Source organism: Hypanus sabinus, unplaced genomic scaffold, assembly GCF_030144855.1.
Source record: "Hypanus sabinus isolate sHypSab1 unplaced genomic scaffold, sHypSab1.hap1 scaffold_835, whole genome shotgun sequence".
In the NCBI taxonomy this organism is placed as follows: Eukaryota; Metazoa; Chordata; class Chondrichthyes; order Myliobatiformes; family Dasyatidae; genus Hypanus; species Hypanus sabinus.
In genome coordinates this window covers 74,813-99,729 of record NW_026781688.1, presented here as the reverse complement: position 1 = coordinate 99,729, position 24,917 = coordinate 74,813, and the positions used below count along the sequence as shown (strand labels likewise).

Genomic DNA, 24,917 nt, shown 5'->3' with positions numbered 1-24,917 from the left:
AGGTATTGTTGGCGTTATTGTGAATGGCATGTCGTTTCACTATGAGACTGGAATGTGTTACGGTACAGACCGTGTTATTGTCACGGTTAAGGGGTGTGTCGGTGTCTCGTTGAGGATCGTGTCGGTGTCTCGTTGAGGATCGTGTCGGCATCTCTGTGAGGTTTTACGCTAACTCTTCATTCCACTCTGTTAGTTTACGCTCTGGTTCCATCCGGAGCCCGATCGACTCACCGTAGATCGAGAGCCCGGCCACTATCGCGATGAGGGCGGATGTAACTAGGCAGAGAAGGCAGATCTTCCGGTCCGGTTTCTTTCTGATTTTATCTTTCGGCTGCTCTGTATGTGGACCTGTACAGAGAACATTCAGCGTCTGCGTGAATTCAGCGGAGATCCCCAGTGTTGATCCCACCCACCCACAATCGGCGCTGTCTTCTTCTACCACGATCAACCCACCGTCTCTCAATCTCATCTACATTCAGCCGTCATCGCCGAGTCCTAATTCCTTGACTTGGCAAAGGCTGACTGGTGTCTGACGGATTCCAGAGATCAGTCAGATCTCCCCTGAGCCTCCTCCGCTCCAGAGGAAGCGACCCAGGTGTCCGACCTCTCGTTGTAACACAAGCCACCGAATTCAGGCAGACTCCTGTTAAACCTCTCCGGAGGGTCCCCAACGCCCTGTCATCCTTCCGATAATGGGGTGACCAGAACTGTATACAATACGCCTGATTCAGCCCAGCTTGTGATTTTTATAAAGTTGCAACATTGCTCCTTGATATTTGTACTCAATGCCCCGACGAATAAAGGGAAGAATGACATAGGACTTCTTAACCTTCCCACCAAACTGTGCAGCCCCGTTCAGGGAGCTGTGAACATGGACCCCAGGATTCTCTGCTCATCAACACTGTTTAGAATCGTTTCTTTGATAGGGTGCAATCTCTTCATTTGACCTACCCGAGTCGCTGTGCCTTCTAACAATAATTATTCCTGCCTGATTTGGGTAGAGACGGCCTACCTGGAGGAACCAACAGTGGTCACGCCTCTGGAAAGCATGGAGTTGGATGCCACCGGGACTGAACGTAATTTACCCCAGGCTACTGTGGGAAGCGAGGCAGGAGATTGCTGACCCTCTGGCAATGGCCGTTACATCATCCATGAGGACCGGAGAAGTTCCGGAGGATTGGAGGGTTGCGGACGTAGTTCCCTCATTCGGGAAATGGAGGAGGGAATGCCCAGGAAATTATAGGCCAGTGAGTCTTACTAGGTTGGTTACTATGTTGATGCAGAAGATCCTGGGAGGCAGGATTTATGTACATTTGGAGAGGCATGACACGATTAGAAATAGTCAGCATGACTTTGTCAAAGGTTGGTCGTGTCTTACGAGCCTGATAGAATTTTCTGAGGAAGTGACTAAGCATATTGATGAAGGTGGAGCCGGAGATGTAGCATACATGGAGTTTAGCGAGGAATTTGATACGGTACCACATGCAAGGCTTATTGAGAAAGAAAGGAGGAATGGGATCCAAGGGGATATGGCTTTGTGGATCCAGAACTGGCTTGCTCACTGAAGGCAATGCGTGGCTGTAGACGGGTCAAATACTGCATGGAGGTCGGTGACCAGTGGCGTGCCTCAGAGATCCGTTCTTTTACATCTACTCTTCGTGATTTTTATAAATAACCTGGATCTTGAAGTGGAGGGATGGGTTGGTAAGTTTGCTGAGGATCGGACATATAAGACATATCTTGAGGTCCTAGTCAATAGGACACTCAGAGCTGCAACGGATGTTGACTCTGAGATTAATAAAGCATATGGTGCTTTGGCCTTAATTTCAATCCTGGAATTGAAATTAGCAGCCAAGAGGTAATGCTTCAACTGTATATTGTTCCAACCCCACATGGAGTACTGCGCTCAGTTCTGATCGCCTCACCACAGGAAGAAAGTGGAAGTCATTGAAAGAATGCAAAGGAAATGTACTGGGATGTTTCCTTGTTTGGGGAGCATGCCTTATGACCATAGGATGAGTAAACTCGGCCATTTCTCTTAGGAACGACGGAGGATGAGAGTTGGTCAGGTAGAGGTGTATAAGACGATGAGAGGCATTGATCGTGTGGATTAGTCAGAGTCTTTTTCCCAGGGGTGAAATGCTTGCCACGAGAGGACACAGTTTTAAGGTGCAGGGAGTAGGTACACAGGAGATGTCGGGGTAAGTTTTTTCACTCCGAGAGTGGTGAGTGCGTGGAATGGGCTTCCGGCAATATTGCTGGAGGCGGACACGATAGGGTCTTTTAAGATACTTTTAGATAGGTAATGAAGCTTAGAAGAATTGAGGTTTGTGGGGAAAGCCTTGGTAGTTCTAAGGTAAGACCATGTCCAACACAGCTTTGTGGGTCGAAGGTCCTGTATTGTGCTATATTTTTTCAATGTATCAATGTTTCTAACCCACCCCTCTACAATTTCATACAGATCATTTGGAAAACATCACAGACAGGCGAGGTCCCAGTTACGTCCATAGATACAAATCTGTTTAAAGGAGTAGAACAGCATAAAAAATCACCGAATGCAGAATAAAGTGTCACAGTTACAGAGAGAGGCAGTGCGGGCAGACGATAAGGTGCAATGGCCACGACGAGGTAGATCGTGATGTCAGGAGTCCATCTGATAGTCCCAGGGGGGCGTTCAATGATCTGATATTTCCCCCCCCCCCCGATGGGAGGGAGACCGGGTTGGGCGGGGGTCTATGATTAATCTGGCTGCTGCACCGAGACATTGGGGAATGTAGGCAAGCGAACAGGGAGAAAACTTGTCAGCTTTCCATTTTTGGTGAGAGGCAACAAGACGGACGATGAGGGCAGTGTAGTAGACAATGATATATAGGAACTTCAATAAGGAATTTGTCGGGCTGCTCTGTATAATGGGGTGGGGCTCAGGGAGATTATACTGACCGAGTTGATTGCGGATAACCTGTTTGTACTGATTACCAGATAAAATCTACAAATGCTTTTACAAGTCAAGTCACAAGATCCCAGATGGTATATCACTTTAGGAGATTGAAGAGAAAAAGGGAGGAAGAGACGGAGAAAGAAAGGAGAGGTGAGAGAGTTGTAGTATTTGAGGAAGACAAGCCAGGATGGGACATTTACAGTGAAGGGGAGGAACCCTGGGGAGTGTTATAGAATAGATTGACCCAGGGCTACGGGAAAACGTTTCCCAGAAATTGAGGTCAATGACAGATAGGGCAGTAAAGATTGCATCTTTATCAATCAAGGCACTAAATACAGGAGTCGAGAGGTCACTTTGCAGTTGTACAGGATGTAGGGTAGGCTGACCTTGGAGAATAGTGTTCAATTTTTGTCCACTTGCTCCAGATGAAATGCCGCTGAGCAGCAAAGATTGCAGAGGGAGCTTTATGCGTATATCGCCGAGACTCCAGGGACTGAGTTATGGAGATAAGTCAGGTAGGTTAGGATTTTATACCTTGGAGTTCATGTGTGACTTTACAGAGGTTTATAAAATCACGTGGTACAAGGCAATGAGAATGCGCAGACATTTTCTATAGACTTGGAGAATCGAGGATCAGAGCGCACAGTTATGAGGTGATAGCAGAAAGAGATTTAACTACGGACCAGAGTCACGTTCTTTTTTAAGCAGACGGTGCTTCGTCTGCAGAACGAACTGCAAGAGGAAATGATCGATGCTGATGCATTAACACAGGTGAGCGTATGTCACGTGACCCCTTCAGATTGGCGTCTTCAATGTGAACTCTGACCTGCCTGAGCAGTCAATGGCATTTTTCCTGGTCCCGAGGCAACAGAAGGATCATCATCCTCAGCGATGTGAAGTTCATTTTGGCGGAAGTTCAGCTGAGAGTAGGTGGGGTCCAGACCATCTGCAAGGGAATGGAAGAGAATGTGAGAGAGCGACGAATAGAAGGGCAAGTGACAGGTAGAGAATGGTGAGGCGGATTGATTGACAGGGAGAACATTTGAGGAAGATGAGGAAGTGAGTAGAGAAAGACGTGGAGACTGAGCAGCAGATGGATGGACAGAGAGAGGAAATAGGGTGAGAGATAAAGCCGATGTACGGGAAAATAGGAGAGAATGGGGAGAGAGAACGAGGAGAGGAATTCAACAGGTAGTGCGGACGGAGAAGAATGAAAGGGACGGCTTGCAGCTTAACAGGCGGTATCCAGCATTCTGGCAGGCCGGTTTGCCGCTGCAACACGGGTGCGTTTAAACTAGTAAGTGGGGTGAGTGGAGGGTACTAACTCGAAATATAAGGATACAGTTAAAGGGAAAGTGTGAAACTGAAAACTTAAGATAAACAACAGAATTAAAGGGGAAGAAAGCTCAGGAAGGATTCGGAGCGTATGGCCAACTGCAATATGGATCGATGTGTGAAGCGAGGGAAGTGATGGATGGAAAGAATTATATATGAATGCACGAAGTATAAGAAATAAAGTGATTGAGCTTGAGCTCAGTTGGAAATTATATGATGTTGTAGGAATAACATAGACATGGCTGCAAGAGGGCCAGGGCTGGAATATGAATATTCAAGCGTATACGTCCAATCGAAAGGACAGATCAGGTGGGCAGAGGCTCTGCTGGTGAGGAATGAAATTCAGTCCCTTGCGAGCGGTAACATAGAATCAAGAGATGTAGAGTCAGTATGGATAGAACTGAGAAATTGTAAGGGCAAAAAGACCCTAATGTGAGTTATCAACACGACCACAAATAGTAGCCGGGATATAGTCTGCAAGTTGAATCAAGAGCTAAAATTAGCATGTCGCAAAGGTAATGCAAAATGCAGGCAGACTGGGAAAATAAGGTTGGCACTGGACTCCAAGACATGGAGTTTGTGTAGTGCGTCCGAGATTGACCCTTAGAGCAGATTGTACTGGAGCCTACTAGGCAGAATGCAATTGTGGATCTCGTGTTGTGTAATGAACCGGATTTGAGAAGGGAACTCGAGTTAAAGGAGCCATTAGGAGGTAGTGACCATAATATGATAAGAACTGATCTACAATTTGAGAGGGAGTAGTCAGTACTACAGTTGAACATAGGGGACCATGGAGCCATGAGGAAGGAACCAGCCAAAGTTGACTGGAAGGATACCCGAGCAGGGGTGACAGTGGAACAACAGTGGCAGGTATTTCTGGAAATAATACAGAAGGTGCAGGATCAGTTCATTCCAAAGAGGAAGAAATATTCTAAAGGAGGAGGGGGCGACCGTGTCTAACAAGGGAAGTCAAGGACAGTATAAAAATAAAAGAGAAGAAATATAACATAGCAAAAATGAGGGGAAAGCCAGAGGATTGGGAAACTTTTTTAAGGAGCAACAGAAGTTAACTAAAAAGGCAATACGGGGAGCAAAGATGAGGTAGGAAGGTAAGCTAGCCAAGAATACCGAGGAGGACAGTAAAAACTTCGTTAGGCATGTGAAGAAGAAAACAACTATTTAAGACCAAAGTTGGGCCCTTTGAGGCAGAAACGTGTGAATTTATTATGGGGAATAAGGAAATGGCAGACGAGCTGAACAGGTACTTTGGATCTGTCTTCACTAGGAAAGACACAGACAATATGTCAGATGTAATAGTGGTCAGAGGACCAAGGGCAACGGAGTAACTGACGGAAATCCACATTAGGCAGAAAATGGTTTTGGGTGGACTGTTGGGACTGAAGTCTGATAAATCCAGAAAGCCTGATGGTCTGCCTGCCAGGGTACTTAAAGAAGTGGCTTTAGAAACTGTCGACACATTGGTAATCATTTTCCAATGTTCTATAGAGTCAGGATCAGATCCTGAGGATTGGAGGGTAGCTAATGTTATCCCACTTTTTAAGAAAGAAGGGAGAGAGTAAACAAGAAATTAGCCTGATATCCGTGGCGGGGAAGTGCTGGAGTCAATTATAAAATATGAAATAGCGGCTCATTGGATAGCAGTCACAGTATCGATTCGAGTCACCGTGGAGTTACGAAGGAGAAATCACGCTTGATTAGTTTCTGGAATTTTTTGATGATGTAACTATGAAAATGGACAGGACAGCCAGTGGATGTAGTGCAACTGGACTTTCAGAAAGCCTTTGATGAGGTCCCACATAGGGGAATAGTGGGCAAAATTAGAGCACATGGTATTGGGAGTAGGTTTTAAAGTGGATAGAAAATCGGATGGCAGACAGGAAACAAAGAGTAGCGATTAACGGGTGCTTTTCAGAACGACAGGTAGTGATTAGTGGGTTTCCTGAAGGCTCGGTGCAGCTATATGCAATATACATTAATGATTTAGATGAAAGGATTAAAAGTAACATTCTCAAATTTGCAGATGACACAAAGTAGGGTTACAGTGTGAAATATGAGGAGGATTTTAGGAGAATGCAGTGTGATTTAGATTGGTTGGGTGAATGGGCAGATACATGGCAGAAGAAGTTTAATGTGGATAAATGTGAGGTTATCCACTTCGCTGGCAACAACAAGAAGGCAGATTACTATCTGAATGGCGCCAAGTTAGGAAAAGGGGAAATACAAAGAGATCTAGGTGTTCTTGTACATCAGTCACTGACAGCAAGCATGCAGGTACAGCAGGCAGTGAAGAAAGCAAATGGCATGCTGGCCTTCATAACAAGGGGAGTTGAGTATAGGGACAAAGAGGTCCTTCTGCAGTTGTATAGGGCCCTGGTGAGACCACACCTGGAGTATTGTGTTTAGTTTTGATCTCCAAATTTGAGGAAGGACATTCTTGCTTTTGAGGGAGTGTAGTGTAAGTTCACGAGGCTTATTCCCTGGAAGGTGGGACTGTCATATGTTGAAAGATTGGAGCAACTGGGCTTGTATACAGTGGAATTTAGAAGGATGAGAGTGGATCTAATTAAAACATATAAGATTATTAAGGGATTGGACTCGCGACAGGCAGTAAACATGTTCCCGATGTTGGTGGAGTCCAGTTTAAGACTAAGGGCTAGGCCATTTAGAAATGAGTTGAGAAAAAGTTTCTTCACCCATAGAGATGTGGATCTATGGAATGCTCTGCCTCAGAAGGCACTGGAGGAAAATTTTCTGCATGCTTTCAAGAAAGAGTTAGATAGTGGAGTCAAGGGATATGGGGAGAAGGCAGGAACGGGGTCCTGACTTGGATGATCAGCCATGATCCCAATGAATGGCGATGCTGGCTCGAAGAACTGAAGGGCTTCTCCTGCACCTATTGTTTATTGTCTATAGTCTATTGCGGACAGGAGTCGTGTGACCATGTCGCATTTGTACAGGACGTCGCTGACGCCGATACACAAGGAGTACGGTGCTCAGTTTTGGTCGTCCTGTTCCTGGACAGATGCCATAGAATTGGAAATAAGTGCTTGGCGAGACTTACGACGACGTTGCCGGGACTCCAGGGACTGAGTTAGGGAAAGAGGTTGAGTTGATTGCGACTTTATTCCTCGTAGTGCAGGGGTGACCTTTCAGGGGTATATAAAGAGTGGAACACAGACAGAGTGAATGGGTGTAATTATTTCCCCTAGACTTGGAAAATCGAGAGCGCACAGGTATAAGGAGAAAGGGGAAATAATACAACTGGTGAGACGATTGACAACCGTTTGTTACCAAGATGGTGGCCAGTCTGTGGATCGAGCTGCCAGAGAATTGGTGCAGACAAATACATTACACTCTTGGCCATTTGGGATTATGACATGTGAGCCCTCCAGAATGACGTCGTTGTTGCATCACTGACCTGCTGGTTCGACTTTCCGAATGTTCAGCTCGGTGTAGGTGGAGGTCACATCGTCTGCGAGAGAGAGATAGACAAGTATGAGATAGCGCGATAGAGAATCGGTGACAGTGAGGTGTAGAGGGAAGCGAAGAAATCACAGAGACGTGGGGGAGGGGGCTGTTGGGGACAGCGAATGTGATGAAGGGGGAGAGGCAAGAGAGGGAAGCGAGACAGGGAGTACAACGACAGAGAGAGTGAAATGGAAGGATTGAGTTGTTAAGAGGGGGTGACTGAAGCGTGGCGATGGGTGGGAAAATGGAGCAGAATTGGGGAATGAGAACGAGGAGACATAGCAGAGAAGGAGGGTGGTGTGTTGAGGGGTGTGAGGTAGTCAGTGCAGAGAGTAGGACTGAAAAACGAGGCAGAGGGCTGAGAGAATAGAAAGAGAAGGGTGGAAATGTGCGGCAGAGAGGATGGAAGAGTTAAAAGGAGAGAAAGAGTGAGGTAAAGAGTGCAGAGGGAGAGCCAGAGTAGGAGTCCGGGGGAGGGTGTGAGAGGAGAGAGGATTAAGAAAGAGAGCAATGAGAGAATGAAGAGTGAATGGGTAAAAAGAGGTAGAGAGATGTTGGGAGATAGTTAGAGAGTGGACAGAATAATCACGGGAGAGGGAGGAAAAAGAGGAGGGGGGAAGAGGGAGGGACTGGGAGACAGGGAATAGTGGGACTGATAGCGTGAAAGACAGGGCAGGGAGAGAGAGGGTAGGGAAGAGACAGAGGTTCAAGGAGGGATAGAGAGGGGAGTGGGTGATAGAGGGGAGCGAATGAGAGAGAGCAGAATGGGGGCAATAGAGCGTAAAGAGAGGGGGTGATGAGGACGGGAGGGGAGAGTGGATGAGATGGGAAAAGAGGGATAGAGGGGAGAAGAGAGGGGAAACAGAAGAATAAGTGTGAGGGGAAAGGGAGAGAGAAGGGGGGAAGAGATAAGGTTTGTGCAGAGTGTGTGGGGAGGAGATGGAAAATACGACAGGGGATTAAAATAAATTTTAGGGGTTTCCGTCATCACCACATCTCTCATTGCCCTCTGTAAACATCACCCTTCCCACGGTACTCCATATTCACCTGCCATCCCAGAGCGCTCCCTCCTTTCGCCATCTCAGCTCTCCCCCCTCAGTAAACCTTCCACCCCACCATGACATTCCGTCCTCCCACATTACACTCTCTACATCCCACTCCACAATGCTGCCTCGGTAATGCCCTCCTATGCCGGTCGCTCCACGCCACCCTTCCCAAAGCACGCCATCGTCACTGACGTCCCCACCCACTCATATTGCTCCCTCCAAGTCGCCTGTCCTGCGCGTTCCCTCTGACATATTCTCAAACAGCGAATCATTAGGGTCAGCTGTAAGTTTGCCCTGAGGTTTCTCGACAGGAATGGACAAATTACATGAACACAGTCAAGACAACAACGATGAAACTGACCTCCATCTCTACGGATCTGGGACTCAGAGAGGGTCTACGCTTTAGGCTCCACGTACGATACATCAGGTTCAGATATTGGCTGAGGTTCCCTGATCATCGACCCAGTCAAACACAGAGTGAATCTCCCTGTGCAGCGTCTCACAAGTCCTGGGCTTAGACACAGAGTGACGATCCGTCCCCACTGTGCTATCACCAGCCGCCAGGGACAAACGCAGAGGGGGTTTCCATCCGCACAATCCAACACACGCCCTCGGAGCCAGACTCAAATGGAAACTCCTTCCCTCCGTCTTTCTGCCCCACTCACCTCGAGAAGGTGCCCCTGAGCCTGTGTTTGTGCATTTCTTATTCATGGAAGCTTCGCGGCCGTCTATCCTGTCGAGGATCCTCTGCGTGTCTGAGCTCAGGAAGGAGAAGTAACCGTTGTCAGAGTAAGCCCGTTTTGACAAGTGAGACAGAGCGACACCAAAAACCCAAGGTTAACAGCTGAAAAAGAGAGGAAGCGAGAGCTGGGCGTGGGAGACGTACTGTGGAGAGGGATTGAGAGTGCGAGAGAATGGCCCGCAGAGATGGTCTTCAATAAGGCCTTTGACAAGGTCCCACATGGGAGGTTAGTTCAGAAGATTCAGTTGCTAGGTATCGATGGTAAAGTAGTTAACTGGATTCGACATTGTCTCAATGGGAGAAAGCAGAGAGTGGTAGTGGATGATTTCTTCCCCGAGTGGAGGTCTGTGACTAGTGGTGTGCCACACGGATCGGTGCTGTGTCCACTGTTGTTTGTCATCTTTATCAATAATCTGGATGATAATGAGGTAAATTGGGTCAGCAGATTTGCTGATGATCCAAATACAGATGCAGTGGACAGTAAAGTATGTTTTCAAAGCATAGGGATTTGGACCAGTTGTAGGAATGGGCTGAAGAATGGCAGATGAAATTTACCGCGGACAAGTGTGAGGTATTGAACTTCGGAAGGTCAAATCAAGGTTAGATCATACAAGGTAAATGGTAGGACACTGGGGAGTGCAATAGAGCAGAGGGATCTGGGAGTACAAATCTGGGAGTAATTTCCTGAAAGTGGCGTCACACGTGGATGGGGTTGTAAAGAGACCTTTTAGTACATTGGCCTTTATAAATCGAAGTAATGAGTATGAGAGTTGGAACGAAATGGTGAGGTTGGATAAGACATTGGTGAGACCGAATTTGGAGCATTGTGTGCAGTTTTGGTCACCTAATTACAGGAAATATATTTATAAGGTTGAAAGGGTGCAGAGAAAGTTCGCAAGGACATTGCAGGGACTCGAGAAACTGAGTTACCGAGAATGGTTGAATAGGGTTGGACTTTATTCCCTGGAGCGTAGAAGAATGAGAGGAAATTTTATAGAGATATATAAAATAATGATATGTAGAGATAGAGAGCATGCAACCAGGATTTTTTACGCTGAGGGGAGGGGAGAAAAAAAAACAGAGGTTATGGGTTAAGAGTGGAAGTATTGGCGCGTGGCCTAGCGGATAAGGCATTGGTCTAGTGATCTGATGGTCACTGGTTCAAGCCTCAGCTGGGGCAGCGTGTTGTGTCCTTCAGCAAGGCATTTAACAACTCTTTGCTCTGCGACGACACCGGTGCCAAACTGCTTGTGTCCTGGTGCCCTTCCCTTGGAGAACTTGAATAACAATAAGGATAGGATTTTCAAGTATTTGAAAAGACAGACACCTATTAGAAAAAAGACAGCATGGCTTTGTGCGTGTTACGTCATGTTTAATCATGTTTAACCAATGTATTAGAGTTTTTCGAGGACGTTACCAGGAAAGTGGATGAAGGGAAGAGAGTGGATGTATATAGACTTCAGTAAGGCCTTTGACAATGTCCTGCATGGGAAATAAGTTAGGAAGATTCAGTCGCTAGGTATACAAGAGGGGTAGTAAATTGGATTAGACATTGGCTCAATGGAAGAAGCCAGAGAGTGGTAGTGGAGGATAGTTGCTCTGAGTGGAGGCCTGTGACTAGTGGTGTGCCAGAGGGATTATTGCTGGGTCCATTGTTTTTTGTTATCTATATCAATGATCTGGTTGAAACTATGGCAAATTGGATCAGCAAATTTGCTGACGATACAAAAACTTGAGGTGTAGTGGACAGTGAGGAATGTTTTCAACGCTTGCAGAAGGATTTGGACCAGTTGAAGGAATGGGCTTCAAAATTGCAGATGGAGATTAATGCGGAAAAGTGTGATGTATTGCACTTCGGAAGATCAAACCAAGGTAGAACATACAAGGTAAATGGTAGGACACTGAGGAGTGCAGTAGATTAGAGAGATCTAGAAGTACAGATACATAACTCACTAAAACTGGCTTCACAAATAGATAGGGTTGTAAAGAAAGCTTTTGTACATTGTCCTTCATAAATCAAAGTGTTGAGAGTTGGAATGTAATGGTGAGCCTGTATAAGACATTGGTGAGATCGAATTTGGAGAATTGTGTGCAGTTTTGGTCACCTAATTACATGAAGGATCTCAATAAGACTGAAAGAGTCAGATAAGATTTAAAAGGATGTTGCCGGGGCTTGAGAAACTGAGTTACAGTGTAAGGTTTAATAGGTTAGGACTTTATTCCCTGGAGCGTAGGAGAATGAGGGGTGATTTGATAGAGGTATATAAAATTATGATGGGTATTGATAAAGTGAATGCAAGCAGGCTTTTTCCACTGAGGCCAGGAGAGGAAAAACAAAAGAGGTCATGGGCTAAGGGTGAAGGGGGAAAAGTTTAAAGGGAATATTGGGGAGGGGTAGAGAGTGGTGAGAATGTGGAAAGAGCGGACAGATGATGTGGTAAATGCGGGTTCACTTTTAACATTGAAAACTTGGACAGTTACATGGATGAGAGGTGCAAGGAGGGATACGGGCCAGGTGCCGGACCGTGGGCTAGGCAAATAAATGGTTCGGCATAGTCAAGAAGGGCCCAAAGGCCTGTTTCTATATGGCAATGTTCTAATGTTCTACATGGTCTAATTCTGCCCCTACAGCTTACGTTCTTATGATTAGTTTATTTTGTTTTGTTGTGGAAAAACTAAATGCTGTTGCTGAGCTTGACTATCTGAAAACTGGGGCCCCGAAGGCCACAGGATAAGATGCAGACGCTGCTCTGTTTGTGCGAGCTAACGAAAGTTAACAAAGTTACTCTGTCATGGTAATGGAAGACCTGACTGCAGACGTGCAGATCTAATTTTGTGCACCAACCAGAAGCATTCGTAGACTGGCTGATATCTTACAAGTGCTTCTTGAAATCGCTCACTGAGTTTATTTGGCTGTTGGCTGTACCCTACCATAACTTTCCTGTCTCCTCAAAAACAACCCCTGAACACTTGCCAAATTTCTTCCGGACTTTTCCCTGAGAACATATGTTTCCAAATTAAGCTTCCACGTTCCTGCCTGATTGCCTCATAATTGACCTTACTCCAATTGGGTTCAGGTGCTCTGAAAGATGTTCTGATCAGGTGTACTGTAAAAGATATTTTGCACATGTTTACGGGATATCTGCATGGAGTTATGCATAGGTATGTTCCAATGAGAAGGGAAAAGGATGGTAGGCTACAGAAACCGTGGTCAACAAAGACTGTTGGAAATGATGTCTAGAAGAAATGAAGGCCTTACGAAAAGTTCAAAAGACTAGTAGATGACAAAGGTTTGGAAGATTATAAAGCTAGCAGGAAGAAGCTTCAGACAGAAATTAGGAGCGCCTGAAGGGGCCATAAGAAGCCCCTTTAGGTTAGGATTCAGGTGCAACGCAGCGCACTCGATAAGCACTTGAAGAACACGTGGAGAAGATGTGAGAGAGTAGGACGAATCAAGTATGACAGTGGAAAAGTGTGAATGGAACCGGAGTAGACAGCAGAGGTACATAATGAATATTTTGCTTCAGAATTCACTAGGGCAAAGGATTCTGGCGTTTGTACGGGTGACTTAGAGCGGACTGAAAACCTTGAGTATGTACAAATTAATAAAGGCAAAATGCAAGAGATTTTGGAAAGCATCAAGTTGCAAAAGTCACGGGGAATGGAGGGCCAGGCTACTGTGCGAGCCGAGCGAGGAGACACCTAAGCCTCCAGTGATGATGTTTGTATCATCAATGGGGACGGGAGAGTTTCCGCAGGACTGGAGTGTTGTGGATGTCGTTCCTTTATTCACGAAAGAGAGTAGAGATAGTCCAGGAAATTATAGAACAATGAGTCTTACTTCAGTGGTTGCTACGATGAGGGAGAAGATCCTGAGAGGCAAGATTTGTGAACATTTGTAGAGGCATGATATGATTAATATAAACTGGCATGGATATGCAAAGGCAGGTCGTGCCTTATGAGCCGGATTGATTTTTTTTGTTGAGGACGTCTCTGAACATGTTGATGAAGGTAGCATAGTAGATCTAGTTTATAGTGATTTCAAGGAGAATTTGATAACGTACCCATGGAAGGCTTATTGGGAAAGTATGTGTGCAGAAGGGGTAACAGAAGGGGCCTTTGCTTTCTGGATGCAGAACTGGCTTGCCCACAGAAGGATTTAGATGGGTCATATTCTGCATGGAGGCCAGTGAACAGTGGAGTTCCTTAGGGATCAGTTCTGGGACCCCTACTCTTCGTGATTTTATAAATTACCTGGATGAAGATGTGGAGGTGTGGGTTCGTAAATTTGCGGACTATACATGGTTGGGTTTGCTGAGATAATGAGGTCTGTCCGGGCTCAGTGCGGGAAAGTCCTAGGATACAAAACTGGTCTGAAAAGTGGCAGATGGTGTTCAACCAGGATAAGTGAGAAGTTGTCCTTTTTTGTAGGTCAGATATGATGGAACGATTCTCGGCAGTTTGGTGGCTCGGAGACATCTTGGAGTTCGAGTCCACAGGACACTCAAAGCTGCTGCGCAGGTTGTCTCTGTCCTGAAGAAAGCGTCCGGTTCATTGGCCTTCATCAACCGTGAAGCTGGGTTTTGGAGCAGTAAGATAATATTACAAATGTTAAGACCCCACTTGGAATACGTTGCTCAGTTCTAGTTGTCTCACTACAGGAAGAATGTGGAAACGATAGAAAGGATGCAGAGGAGATTTACAAAGATGTTGACTTGATTGGGGTGCATGGCGTATCAGAATGGGTTTGGTGAACTCGTCCATTTTTCCTTGGAGAGGCGGAGGATGAGAGAGGACCTGATAAGGTGTATGAGATGATGAGAGGCATTGATCGTGTGAATAGTCAGAAGCCTTTATTTCGCAGGGGTGAAATCGATAGCACGAGAGGGCACAGTTTTAAGCTGCATAGAAGTCAGTACAGAGCGGATTGCCAGGGGTAGTTTTATTTTTGTTCGAAGAGAGTGTTGAGTTCGTGTAATGCGCTGCCGGACAGGATGGTGCAGCCCGATACAACAGGCAGTTTTAACAGTCTCCTGGACAGGTACATGGAGATCAGGAAAATAGAGAGCTATTGGTAAACCGAGGTAATTTAGAAGTCCATTCTGGAAAAGAGCTGGATGGTTCGGAGGTAAGGACATGTTCTCACAGTTTGTCGGCCGAAGGGCCTGGACTGTGATCTAGGCATTCTGTGTTTCTATGTTTCTATGACCACTGGACGGAGCGGTCTGAGGAGAGTGGATCCGAGGGTCGGTTACGCTTGGGAGAGGTCGACGGGAACAAATGGACGACACTGTGATCTCCAACGTTGGAATATTAGACTGTTTCATAAGAACGTGCCCCTTTCTTATTTTTATGTTGATTTACTAACCATATAGTCAAAATAGAAATTTATAGCTCAGTCATTGACTCTCATATTGTGTACTATTTTTAAACATAGTACAGCATCCACCCAAAGGAGATTTCGTAATTTTCTCGGGCCGGGGGCGACCATCACCCGGATGAAGCAGCGAGCCGAACAGATGATTACATTCCCACTATTTTTTTATTTTCTTGTAAGCCCTTTCTTTAGCTTTTACAAGACCTTTGAGTTCCTTTTTCGGCCAAAATCGAATACTTTTTGAGTATTGAGAACTTCTTCATTTTTGGAATACACATGACCTGCATCTTCCTCATCTTTTCCTGGAAACGAAATCAGTTGCTGCTCTGCTGAAATCCCTTGCAGATATGGTTGGAGAAATGGCAGATGAGTTCAACCCGGACAAATAGGAAGATATAGCACAGAATTAAAGACAAGACAGTGTCAACGAGCAGAGGGATCTTACGTCCGTGTGTGCAGCTCCATGAATGTGGCTCCACAGTTTGTAGACGACATGAGGATAAGTGGAGGGGCAGGTAGTTTTGAGGAATTAGACAGGCTACAGAAAGGCTTAGACAGGGCAAAGTAATGGCAGATGTACCGAAGTGTTGAAGGATGCATGCTTTGTGAGAAATTAAAAGGTTGAATATTTTATAAATGGAGAGAAAACACAAACAAAACATAAATTTCAGGGGACTTTAAGGTCCTTGAGCGCGGTTTCCAGACGTTTAATTTACAGGGTGAACATAAAATTCTACAGCACATTCCCGGCCCCTCAGCCCACAATGTTGTGCCGATGATGTAACCTTCTTAGATTGAGTCTGTGGTGAGTAGGGCAAATGCATGTCAGCATTTCGACCCGAATATAAAAGGAAAGGAGAGATGCTGAGTATTTATAAAGCACTGCTGAGGCCTCACGTGGAGTATTGTGAACAGTTTTGGGCCTCTTATTTTAGAAAGATGGTGCTCAAAGTGGAGATGGTTCAAACGAGGTTCACAGAAATGATTCCATGATTAAATGGCGTCATATTAGAAGTGCTGGAAATCTCTAGGCCTGCACGCACTGGAAATTCGAAGGAAGAAGAGCGATCCCATTGAAATCTATTGAAAATATAAATGCCTTGATCGAGTTGGTGTGGCGAGGATGTTTTCTATGGCGGGGGAGTTGAAGACCAGAGGACAAAGACTTCGAAGAGCAGCGCGTCCTTCTGGAACGGGGACAAGGAGACATTTATTTAGCCAGACTGTGGTGAAATTGTGGATTTCTGCTGCAGGCGGCCTTGGAGGCCAAAGGTCTCTTCTTGTATATATTTATGGCCGAGGTTCTTGATTGGTCAGGGCTTGAAGGAATACTGGAAGAGGGGAGGGGATTTAGGCTGAGAAGTAAATTAGATAAGGCACGATGAAATGCTGGAGCAGACTAAATGAGACAAACGGTCTAATTCTGCTCCTAAATCCTACGTTCTCATGGTAAGTTAATTTGTCTGAATGTGAAAAAAAAAATGATTTTGCCAAGCTGGACTAGCTGAAGACTGAGGTCACGAAGGTCACAGGATAAGTTGCAGACGCTGCCTTGCTTGTGCGAGCTAACAAAACCTAGCAGCATTGCATACCAAAAATGAGGTAATGTTCACTTTAATCCCACACTGTCTTGGTAAAAGAGGAACTGACTGTAGACGTGCAGTTCTAAATTTGTCCACCTCCCGGCAGCATTCGTAGACCAGCTGATATGTAACAAGTGCTTCTTGAAATCGCTCACTGAATATTTTTGGCTGTTGGCTGTTGCCCAAAGTTCACTATATACATTTAATAGATAACTTGGTATTGGCGGAGTCGTAAGTCAACGGGATTACCTATTGAGCGGTAAACCGTACACCCAGGTTTGCGTCTTTATTTCTGTTTAATCCCGGGATAAATTTTTTTACAGTCCAATTCTGTAATACTGGGTAAATCTTTCGGGAATAATGATGTGGGACACAGGGAGAGATGACCGGCTGATTTGATTGTGTAGGAGCTAGTTTTTCAGTTGTTATGTGCAATAAACACAGACATGTCTATTAAGAATATATCGGATGGTAGAAACCCAAGGAGATGGAAGGTTGGGAGAGACGGACATGAACTGTAGTGGTGAGAGAGGGAAAGAGAGGAGGAGATTGGGAGCGTGGAACATTGAAGGGGGAGGGAGGTATCTGATGACGTGAAACGCAGGGAGAGTTGTCGGTCTGTTTTGACCGGGAAAGGGAGATCAAGCACGGATAGAAGATGTAACTTTCATGGAATTTGGATGGAATTTCATGGAAACTTCCGATCATTCGAGAGGCAGAGGCAGAAATAAACAAGAGTTACAGGGAGACATTTACCCCGAAATGTCAGGAGGCAGGTAGCTGGGTGACTGTGAGCGGAGGGAAGGGGGATAAACAGAATGAGCAGAGCATCCCTGCGGCCGGTCTCACAAATAATAAGTATTCCGTTTTGGATTCTGTTGGTGGGGACATACCCTCATGGAGTAAAGCCAGATCTGTCCCTGGTGTCCCTGGATGAGGAAGTGGAGGAATGGGTTAGTATGTCTGCTGATGACAAATAGTTTGGAGATGTTGTGGACAGTGTGGAGGGTTGTCAGAGGTTGCAGCGGGAAATTGATAGGATGCAAAACAGGGCTGAGAAGTGGCAAATGGAGTTCAACCCCATTAGTGTGGTGGTTCATTTTGGTAGGTCAAATATGATGGGATAATATAGTATTAATAATAAGACTCTTGACAGTGTGGAGGATCAGAGGAATCTTGGGGTCCGAGTCCATAGGACGCTCAAGGCAGCTGCGCAGGTTGACTCTGTGGTTAAGAAGGCATATGGTTTATTGGCCTTCATCAATCGTGAAATTGTGTTTAAGAGCACAGAGGTAATGTTGCAGCTATACTGGACCTTGGTCAGACCCCAGTTGGAGTAATGTGCTCTGTTCTGGACGCCTCATTACAGAAGGGATTTGGAAGCCATAGAAAGGGTGCAGAAGAGATTTACAAGGATGTTGCCAGGGCTGGGGAACATGCCTTATGAGAATAGGTTCAGTGAACTCGGCCTTTTCTTTTTGCAGCGACGGAGGATAAGAGGTGACCTGATAGATGTGTACAAAATCTTGTACAGGTATTGTTCGTGTGGATAGTAAGAGTCTTTTACCCAGGGCTGAAATGGTTGCCTCAAGAGGACACAGTTTTATGGTGTTGGGGAGTAGGTACAGACGAGATGTTAGGAGTAAGTCTATTACTCAGAGAGTGGAGATTGCGTGGAATGGCTAGCAAGAGAGGGCAAGGTTTTAAGGTGCTCGGAAGTAAATACAGAGGAGATGTCAGGGTTCAGTTTTTTTTTGAAGCATGTGGTGAGTTCGTGCAATGGGCTGCCGGAGGCGGTGGTGGAGCTGGAAACGAGAGGGTATTTTAAGAGTCTTCTCGATGGCTGAATGGATCTTAGAATAATAGGGGGCTATGGGTAAAGCCTAGGTTGTTATAAGGTAGGGATATGTGCTGTCAGTTTGGTGGGCCGAAGTGCCTGTATTGCGACGCATGTTTTCTATGTTTCTATGTTTCTAACCCTTCCAACGGCAATTTCATACAGATCATGTATATGCATCACAGGCAGTAATTATTGGGGAGCCGAGTGACAACGTTATATTACCCAGATGGTGGTCAGTCTGTGGGGGACAGAGAAAGTGGCCGAGGCGGATGCATTAGAAACTTGGACAATTGCGAGTATGACACGTGATCCCTCAAGTCTGACGTCATCAGAGTAAACATTGACCTGTTTGTGCAGTGTTTGAAAACCCGCCGGGTTCCGAGGCAATGGGACGATTTTCAACCTGATCGATGCGGGGTTTCTCTTTGCGAAAATTCAGATCTGAGTAGGTGGAGTTCAGACCGTCTGAGAGACACAGAGAGAAAAGATAAGAGTGAGAGCGGTAGAGCATGGGGGATTGTGTCGGGAAGGGAGGAGAGGGGTGAGAGAAGAGAGAGAGAGAGAGAGATAAGTGAGGGAGAGAGAATGCGTGAGAATTCGAGAGAGAGGGTCAGGGAGAGGGGTAGAGAGACGAGAGGCTCTTGGGGGCAGCAGAGGAGATCGATGGACAGAGAAGGGGATATAGCGTCAGGGGCGATGGGCGGAAAGATGTAAGAGAAAGAATGGGGAGGGAGAACAGGGTTTCGCGGTAAGAGAGTGGGACGGACCGGGGAGAGAGTCGGTAACACTGAGAGGGCAGGGAGAGGTGCGAGAGAGGGGGATTCAGAAGAAAGAGTGAGGGGAAGAGAAAAGTGCGAGACGGATGGAGAAGCGAGAAGAAACTTTGAGTAAGAGAGAAGATCGAGGGGAGACAGCGTTGGGGAAAGGCGTGAGCCATGGATAGACAGGACGAGAGGGCATGAAGGGATTTCAGGGGCATATTTATGGACAGAGCCAGTTTGGAAAACCGGAGTGGCGGACGGGGAAGGATGAGAGGGAGCGGGGAGAGAGGGAAAGGACACGAGGGGGAGACCGAGAGTCGTAGAGACGGTGACTGTGATAGAGGATGAGTGGAGGGAGGGGGCAAGGCGGCAGGGCGAAGAGAAGGGGACAATGCGAGAGAGTGGGGAAAACAGGGAGAGAGGAGTGGTGAATGGGAGAGTGGAAAGGGTGTGAGGAGGTGAGGGAGCGGAGAAAAGGGGAAAGAGGGGAAAGAGAGTGGGGTTAAGAAAAGTGAGAGAGCAGTTATGGATTTATACAGCGCCTCCTCCTCAACGTTTCTCCCACTGTGTCCCTCCTCACCACACGGACACGGCGTTCACTCATCTCCACACACCCATTCTTCAGAGTTCACTCCTCATCGCGCCTTCCTCCTTACAGCACATCCCATGCTCGCTCTCCTCACCGACCCACAGAGCACCCTCCTCAAAACATCCAACGGCTCTCCTTCTATACCGCAGCTCCTGGGGCGCTGACACCTCACGGCACCCACCCCACCGTCCCTTCCATAATGTCCACCCACCCATCGTCTCTCCCACGCGTTCCCTCCGTCTTATGCTCAAACAAGGAATCATTAGAATGACTGTACGTTTGCCCTGAGATCTCTCGACAGGATTGGACACGTCAGCTCAACAGGGTCAAACCAACAAAGATGAAACTAACCTCTATCTGTCCGGACCCGGGGCGCGGAGAGGGTCTTGAAATTAAGTTCCGCGTACGATACAACAGGTTCAGCTGAGAACAAAACAGCGAGGGTTAGAGACAGAGTGAGGTTCCCTCCACACAGTCCAATCACACACTCCCGGGCTCAGACACAGAGTGAATCTCCCTCCACACCGTCCCATCACACACCCCCGGATTCAGACAAAGAGTGAATCTCCCTCCACTCCGTCCCCTCACACACACCCGGTGTCAGACACAGAGTGAATCTCCTTCCACACCGTCCCATCACATACTCCCGGGGTCAGACACAGTGTGAATCTCCCTCCACAGCGTCCCATCACACACACCGGGGATAAGCTGCAGAATAGACCTGTCGCGTGTCTCTCTGTCACACTCACCTCGGGAAGGAGACCGTGAGTCAGTTTTGCCCAACTTCACATTCATGTGACTCTCGCTCCGGTCCATCCTGCCGAGGATTCTCTGCGCCTTTGGGCTCAGATAGGGGAAGCATCCGTTGTCAGAGGAGGCCTGTGTTAACAAGTGGGTTAGACCGGTTCCAACCAACGCCGGATGAAGAGCTGATGAATAGAGGAACCGAGAGCAGGGGGAGGACGTGCGGGGAGCAGAGAGATTGGGGGTGTTGCAGAGGGTGGTCGTGAGAAATGAGATTGGTTGGGGGAAGATAATGATAGTGGGGAAAAAGAGCGGAGGATTTGGGGTCGGGGAGAGATAGAAAGGTGGGTGACAATGGTCAGACTGGAGGGAAGGGAGGGAGAGAAGGTGCATGGGGAGAGAGGAGGGAGGGAGGAGTGATGGAGGTGGAAAAAGCGCGGAGATGGTGAGACGGAGAAATGAAGGCCGAGAGTTGGAAAGTGATTGAAGACAGAGGATCGGTGAACGGAGGTAAGTGAGTGAGGTCAGGATTGGACAAGACAGCGGAGAGGAGGAGAGGAAGGATGGAGATCGCGGCGGTGATGGAGGAGGAATTCCGGGAGGTCTAAGGAAATGTGGAAACGAAGCAGGGACAGAGAAAGGAAATGATTTGAACGATGCGAGTTGAGACGGAGTGCAGGAATGAGGAAGGAGAGAACAAGGAGGGATTTTGTCACACATACAGAGTCTCAATCCGGAACAGATGCACCCCCAGCTAGTTCCTGTTTTGAGCATTGGCCGTTCCCACTGTCCCCGCTCATGGCTGTGATTCAACCCCTTCCCTCCGAGTGAGGTGAACAACTCACCTCGAAACACGGTTCCTTCAGCGCGTTTCCTCGCTTTCCTCGACCAGTGGCGCACTCTCTCTCCATATAACCATATAACAATCACAACACGGAAACAGGCCATCTTGACCCTCCTAGCCCGTGCCGAACTCTTAATCTCACCTAGTCCCACCTACCCGCACTCAGCCCATAACCCTCCACTCCTTTCCTGTCCATATACCTATCCAATTTTACCTTAAATGACACAACTGAACTGGCCTCTACTACTTCTACAGGAAGCTCATTCCACAGAGCTATCACTCTTTGAGTAAAGAAATACCCCCTCGTGTTTCCCTTAAACTTCTGCCCCCTAACTCTCAAATCATGTCCTCTAGTTTAAATCTCCCCTACTCTCAATGGAAACAGCCTGTTCACGTCAACTCTATCTATCCCTCTCAAAATTTTAAATACCTCGATCAAATCCCCCCTCAACCTTCTACGCTCCAATGAATAAAGACCTAACTTGTTCAACCTTTCTCTGTAACTTAATTGCTGAAATCCAGGTAACATCCTAGTAAATCGTCTCTGCACTCTCTAATTTATTGATATCTTTCCTATAATTCGGTGATCAGAACTGCACACAATATTCCAAATTTGGCCTTACCAATGCATTGTACAACTTTATCATTACATCCCAGCTTCTGTACTCAATGCTTTGATTTATAAAACCAGCTTTCCAAAAGCCCTCTTCACCACCCTATCTACATGAGACTCCACTTTCAGGGAACTATGCACAGTTATTCCTAGATCTCTCTGTTCCTCTGCATTCTTCAATGCCCTACCATTTACTCTGTATGTTCTATTTGGATTATTCCTGCCAAAATGTAGAACCTCACACTTCTCAGCATTAAACTCAATCTGCCAACGTTCAGCCCATTCTTCTAACCGGCATAAATCTCCCTGTAAGCATTGAAAATCCACCTCATTATCCACAACACCTCCTACCTTAGTATCATCGGCATACTTACTAATCCAATTTACCACCCCATCATCCAGATCATTTATGTATATTACAAACAACATTGGGCCCAAAACAAATCCCTGAGGCACCCTGCTAGTCACCGGCCTCCATCCCGGTAAACAATTATCCACCACTACTCTCTGGCATCTCCCACCTAGACACTGTTGAATCCATTTTATTACTCCAGCATTAATACCTAACGACTGAACCTTCTTAACTAACCTTCCATGTGGAACTTTGTCAAAGGCTTTGCTGAAGTCCATATAGACTAAATCCACTGCCTTTCCCTCGTCAACATTCCTCGTAACTTCTTCAAAAAATTCAATAAGGTTTGTCAAACATGACCTTCCACGCACAAATCCATGCTGGCTACTTCTAATCAGAACACGTCTATCCAGATAATTAAAAAAACTATCTCTAAGAACAATATCCTTCTCCTTAGTGAATACCGAAGAGAAGAAATCATTCAAAATCTCTCCCATCTCCTTCGGTTCCACACATAGCTGACCACTCTGATTCTCTAAGGGGCCAATTTTATCCCTCACTCTCCTCTTGCTTTTAATATAACTGTAGAAACCTTTCGGATTTACTTTCACCTTCTTTGTCAAACCAACCTCGTATCTTCTTTTAGCTTTTCTAATCTCTTTCTTAAGATTCCTTTTACATTCTTTATATTCCTCGAGCAATTCCTTTACTCCATGCTGCCTATAACTATTGTAGACATCCCTCTTTTTCTGAACCAAATTTCTAATATCCCTTGAAAACCATGGTGCTCTCAAACCTTTAACCTTTCCTTTCACCCTAACAGGAACATAAAGATTCTGTACCCTCATAATTTCACCCTTAAATGACCTCCATTTCTCTATTACATCCTTCCCATAAAACAACTTGACCCAATCCACTCTCTCTAAATCCCTTCGCATCCCCTCAAAGTTAGCCTTTCTCCAATCAAAAATCTCAACTCTAGGTCCAGTCCTGTCCTTCTCCATAATTATATTGAAGCTAATGCTATTGTGATCACTGGACCCGAAGTGCTCCCCAACACATACATCTGTCAGCTGACCTATCGCATTCCCTAACAGGAGATCCAACACTGCCCCATCTCTAGTCGGTACTTCTATGTATTGTTGCAAAAAACTATCCTGTACACATTTCACAAACTCTAAACCATCCAGCCCTTTTACAGAATGAGCTTCCCAGTCTACGTGAGGAAAATTAAAATCTCCCACAATCACCACCTTGTGTTTACGACAAATATCTGCTATCTCCTTACACATTTGCTCTTCCAACTCACGCTCCTCATTAGGTGGCCTATAATACACTCCTATCAGTGTTACTGCACCTTTCCCATTCTTCAATTCCACCCAAATGGCCTCCCTAGAGTAGCTCTCTAATATATCCTTCCAAAGCACCGCCATAAGATTCTCACGGACAAGCAATGCAACACCTCCTCCTCTGGCCCCTCCCACTCTATCACACCTGAAGCAAATATATCCAGGAATATTTAGTTGCCAATCACACCCTTCCTACTAAAAGCTACAACATCATAATTCCAGGTATCAATCCACGCTTTAAGCTCATCCAACTTTCTTACAATGCTCCTAGCATTAAAATAGATACATTTAAGATTCTCTCCATCTCCTCCTCTCTCCATCCCTAACAATGCATTCAAATTTATTATCCTTTTCTTTCTTCTCCCCTACATCTTCGGGCTGAGCGCATCCCTTCTCCATCACCTGCCTTTCCTCCCTCACACACTGTCTATTTACTTGCTGCACTGGTGAACTAACCTCCTCTCCCATAGTCTCCTCAAATAGTCTCCCGCCCCCTCATCTTACTAGTTTAAAGTCCGCCCTGTAGCCCTAGCAAACCTCCCCGCTAGGATATTGGTCCCCCCACGATTCAAGTGTAACCCGTCCTTCTTGAACAGTTCACTCCTGCCGCAGAAGAGGTCCCAATGATCCAGAAACTTGAATCCCTGCCCCCTGCTCCAATCCCACAGCCACGCATTCATCCTCCACCTAATTCTATTCCTACTCTCACTGTCGCGTGGCGCAGGCAGTAATCCCGAGATTACTACCTTTGCGGTCCTTCTTTTTAACTGCCTTCCTAACTCCCTATACTCTCGTTTCAGGACCTCTTCCCCTTTCCTTCCTATGTCATTGGTACCTACATGTACCACGACCTCTGGCTCTTCACCTTCCCACTTCAGGATATCTTGGACGCGATCAGAAACGTCCCGAACCCTGGCACCAGGGAGGCAAACTACCATCCGGGACTCCCGGTCACCTCCACAGAAACGCCTGTCTGAGCCCCTGACTATTGAGTCCCCTATTACTATGGACCTATTTCTTCTAACCCTACCCTCCCTCCTTATTCCGTGGCATTCACTGTCTCATCCTTTCATTCTCCCTCGACAAGCTTCCCCCACGCTCCCGTTTTCATTCTCCTTTTCCCTCACACCATCCTCTCTCTCACTTTTTATCCTATCTTCCCTGCTCAACCTTGTCTCTTTTCTGTACCTGCTCTCTCCCACCTTTGTCCCACTGTCTCCTCTTCCCCATTATCTTACTCCCCACCCTCCCCATCCACTTCTCTCTTTTTCTTCCCTCCACGACCAACACTCCTGTCGCCCTGACACGCTGATGT

The 24,917-nt window shown here is 46.4% G+C and overlaps 1 protein-coding gene across 1 annotated transcript in view; it reads right to left on the bottom strand.

Moving 5' to 3' along the window:
- Window positions 1-24,917, bottom strand: part of LOC132390294 (uncharacterized) — a 40,657-nt gene that overhangs the window by 7,527 nt on the left and 8,213 nt on the right. The window contains exons 2-7 of the mRNA XM_059962911.1: window positions 20,450-20,629; window positions 20,052-20,123; window positions 9,474-9,563; window positions 7,713-7,766; window positions 3,765-3,884; window positions 232-348 (exon numbers count right to left, since the gene is read on the bottom strand). Coding sequence (XP_059818894.1) covers window positions 232-348; window positions 3,765-3,884; window positions 7,713-7,766; window positions 9,474-9,563; window positions 20,052-20,123; window positions 20,450-20,629 — 633 coding nt within the window. The remainder of the gene's footprint in view (window positions 1-231; window positions 349-3,764; window positions 3,885-7,712; window positions 7,767-9,473; window positions 9,564-20,051; window positions 20,124-20,449; window positions 20,630-24,917) is intronic.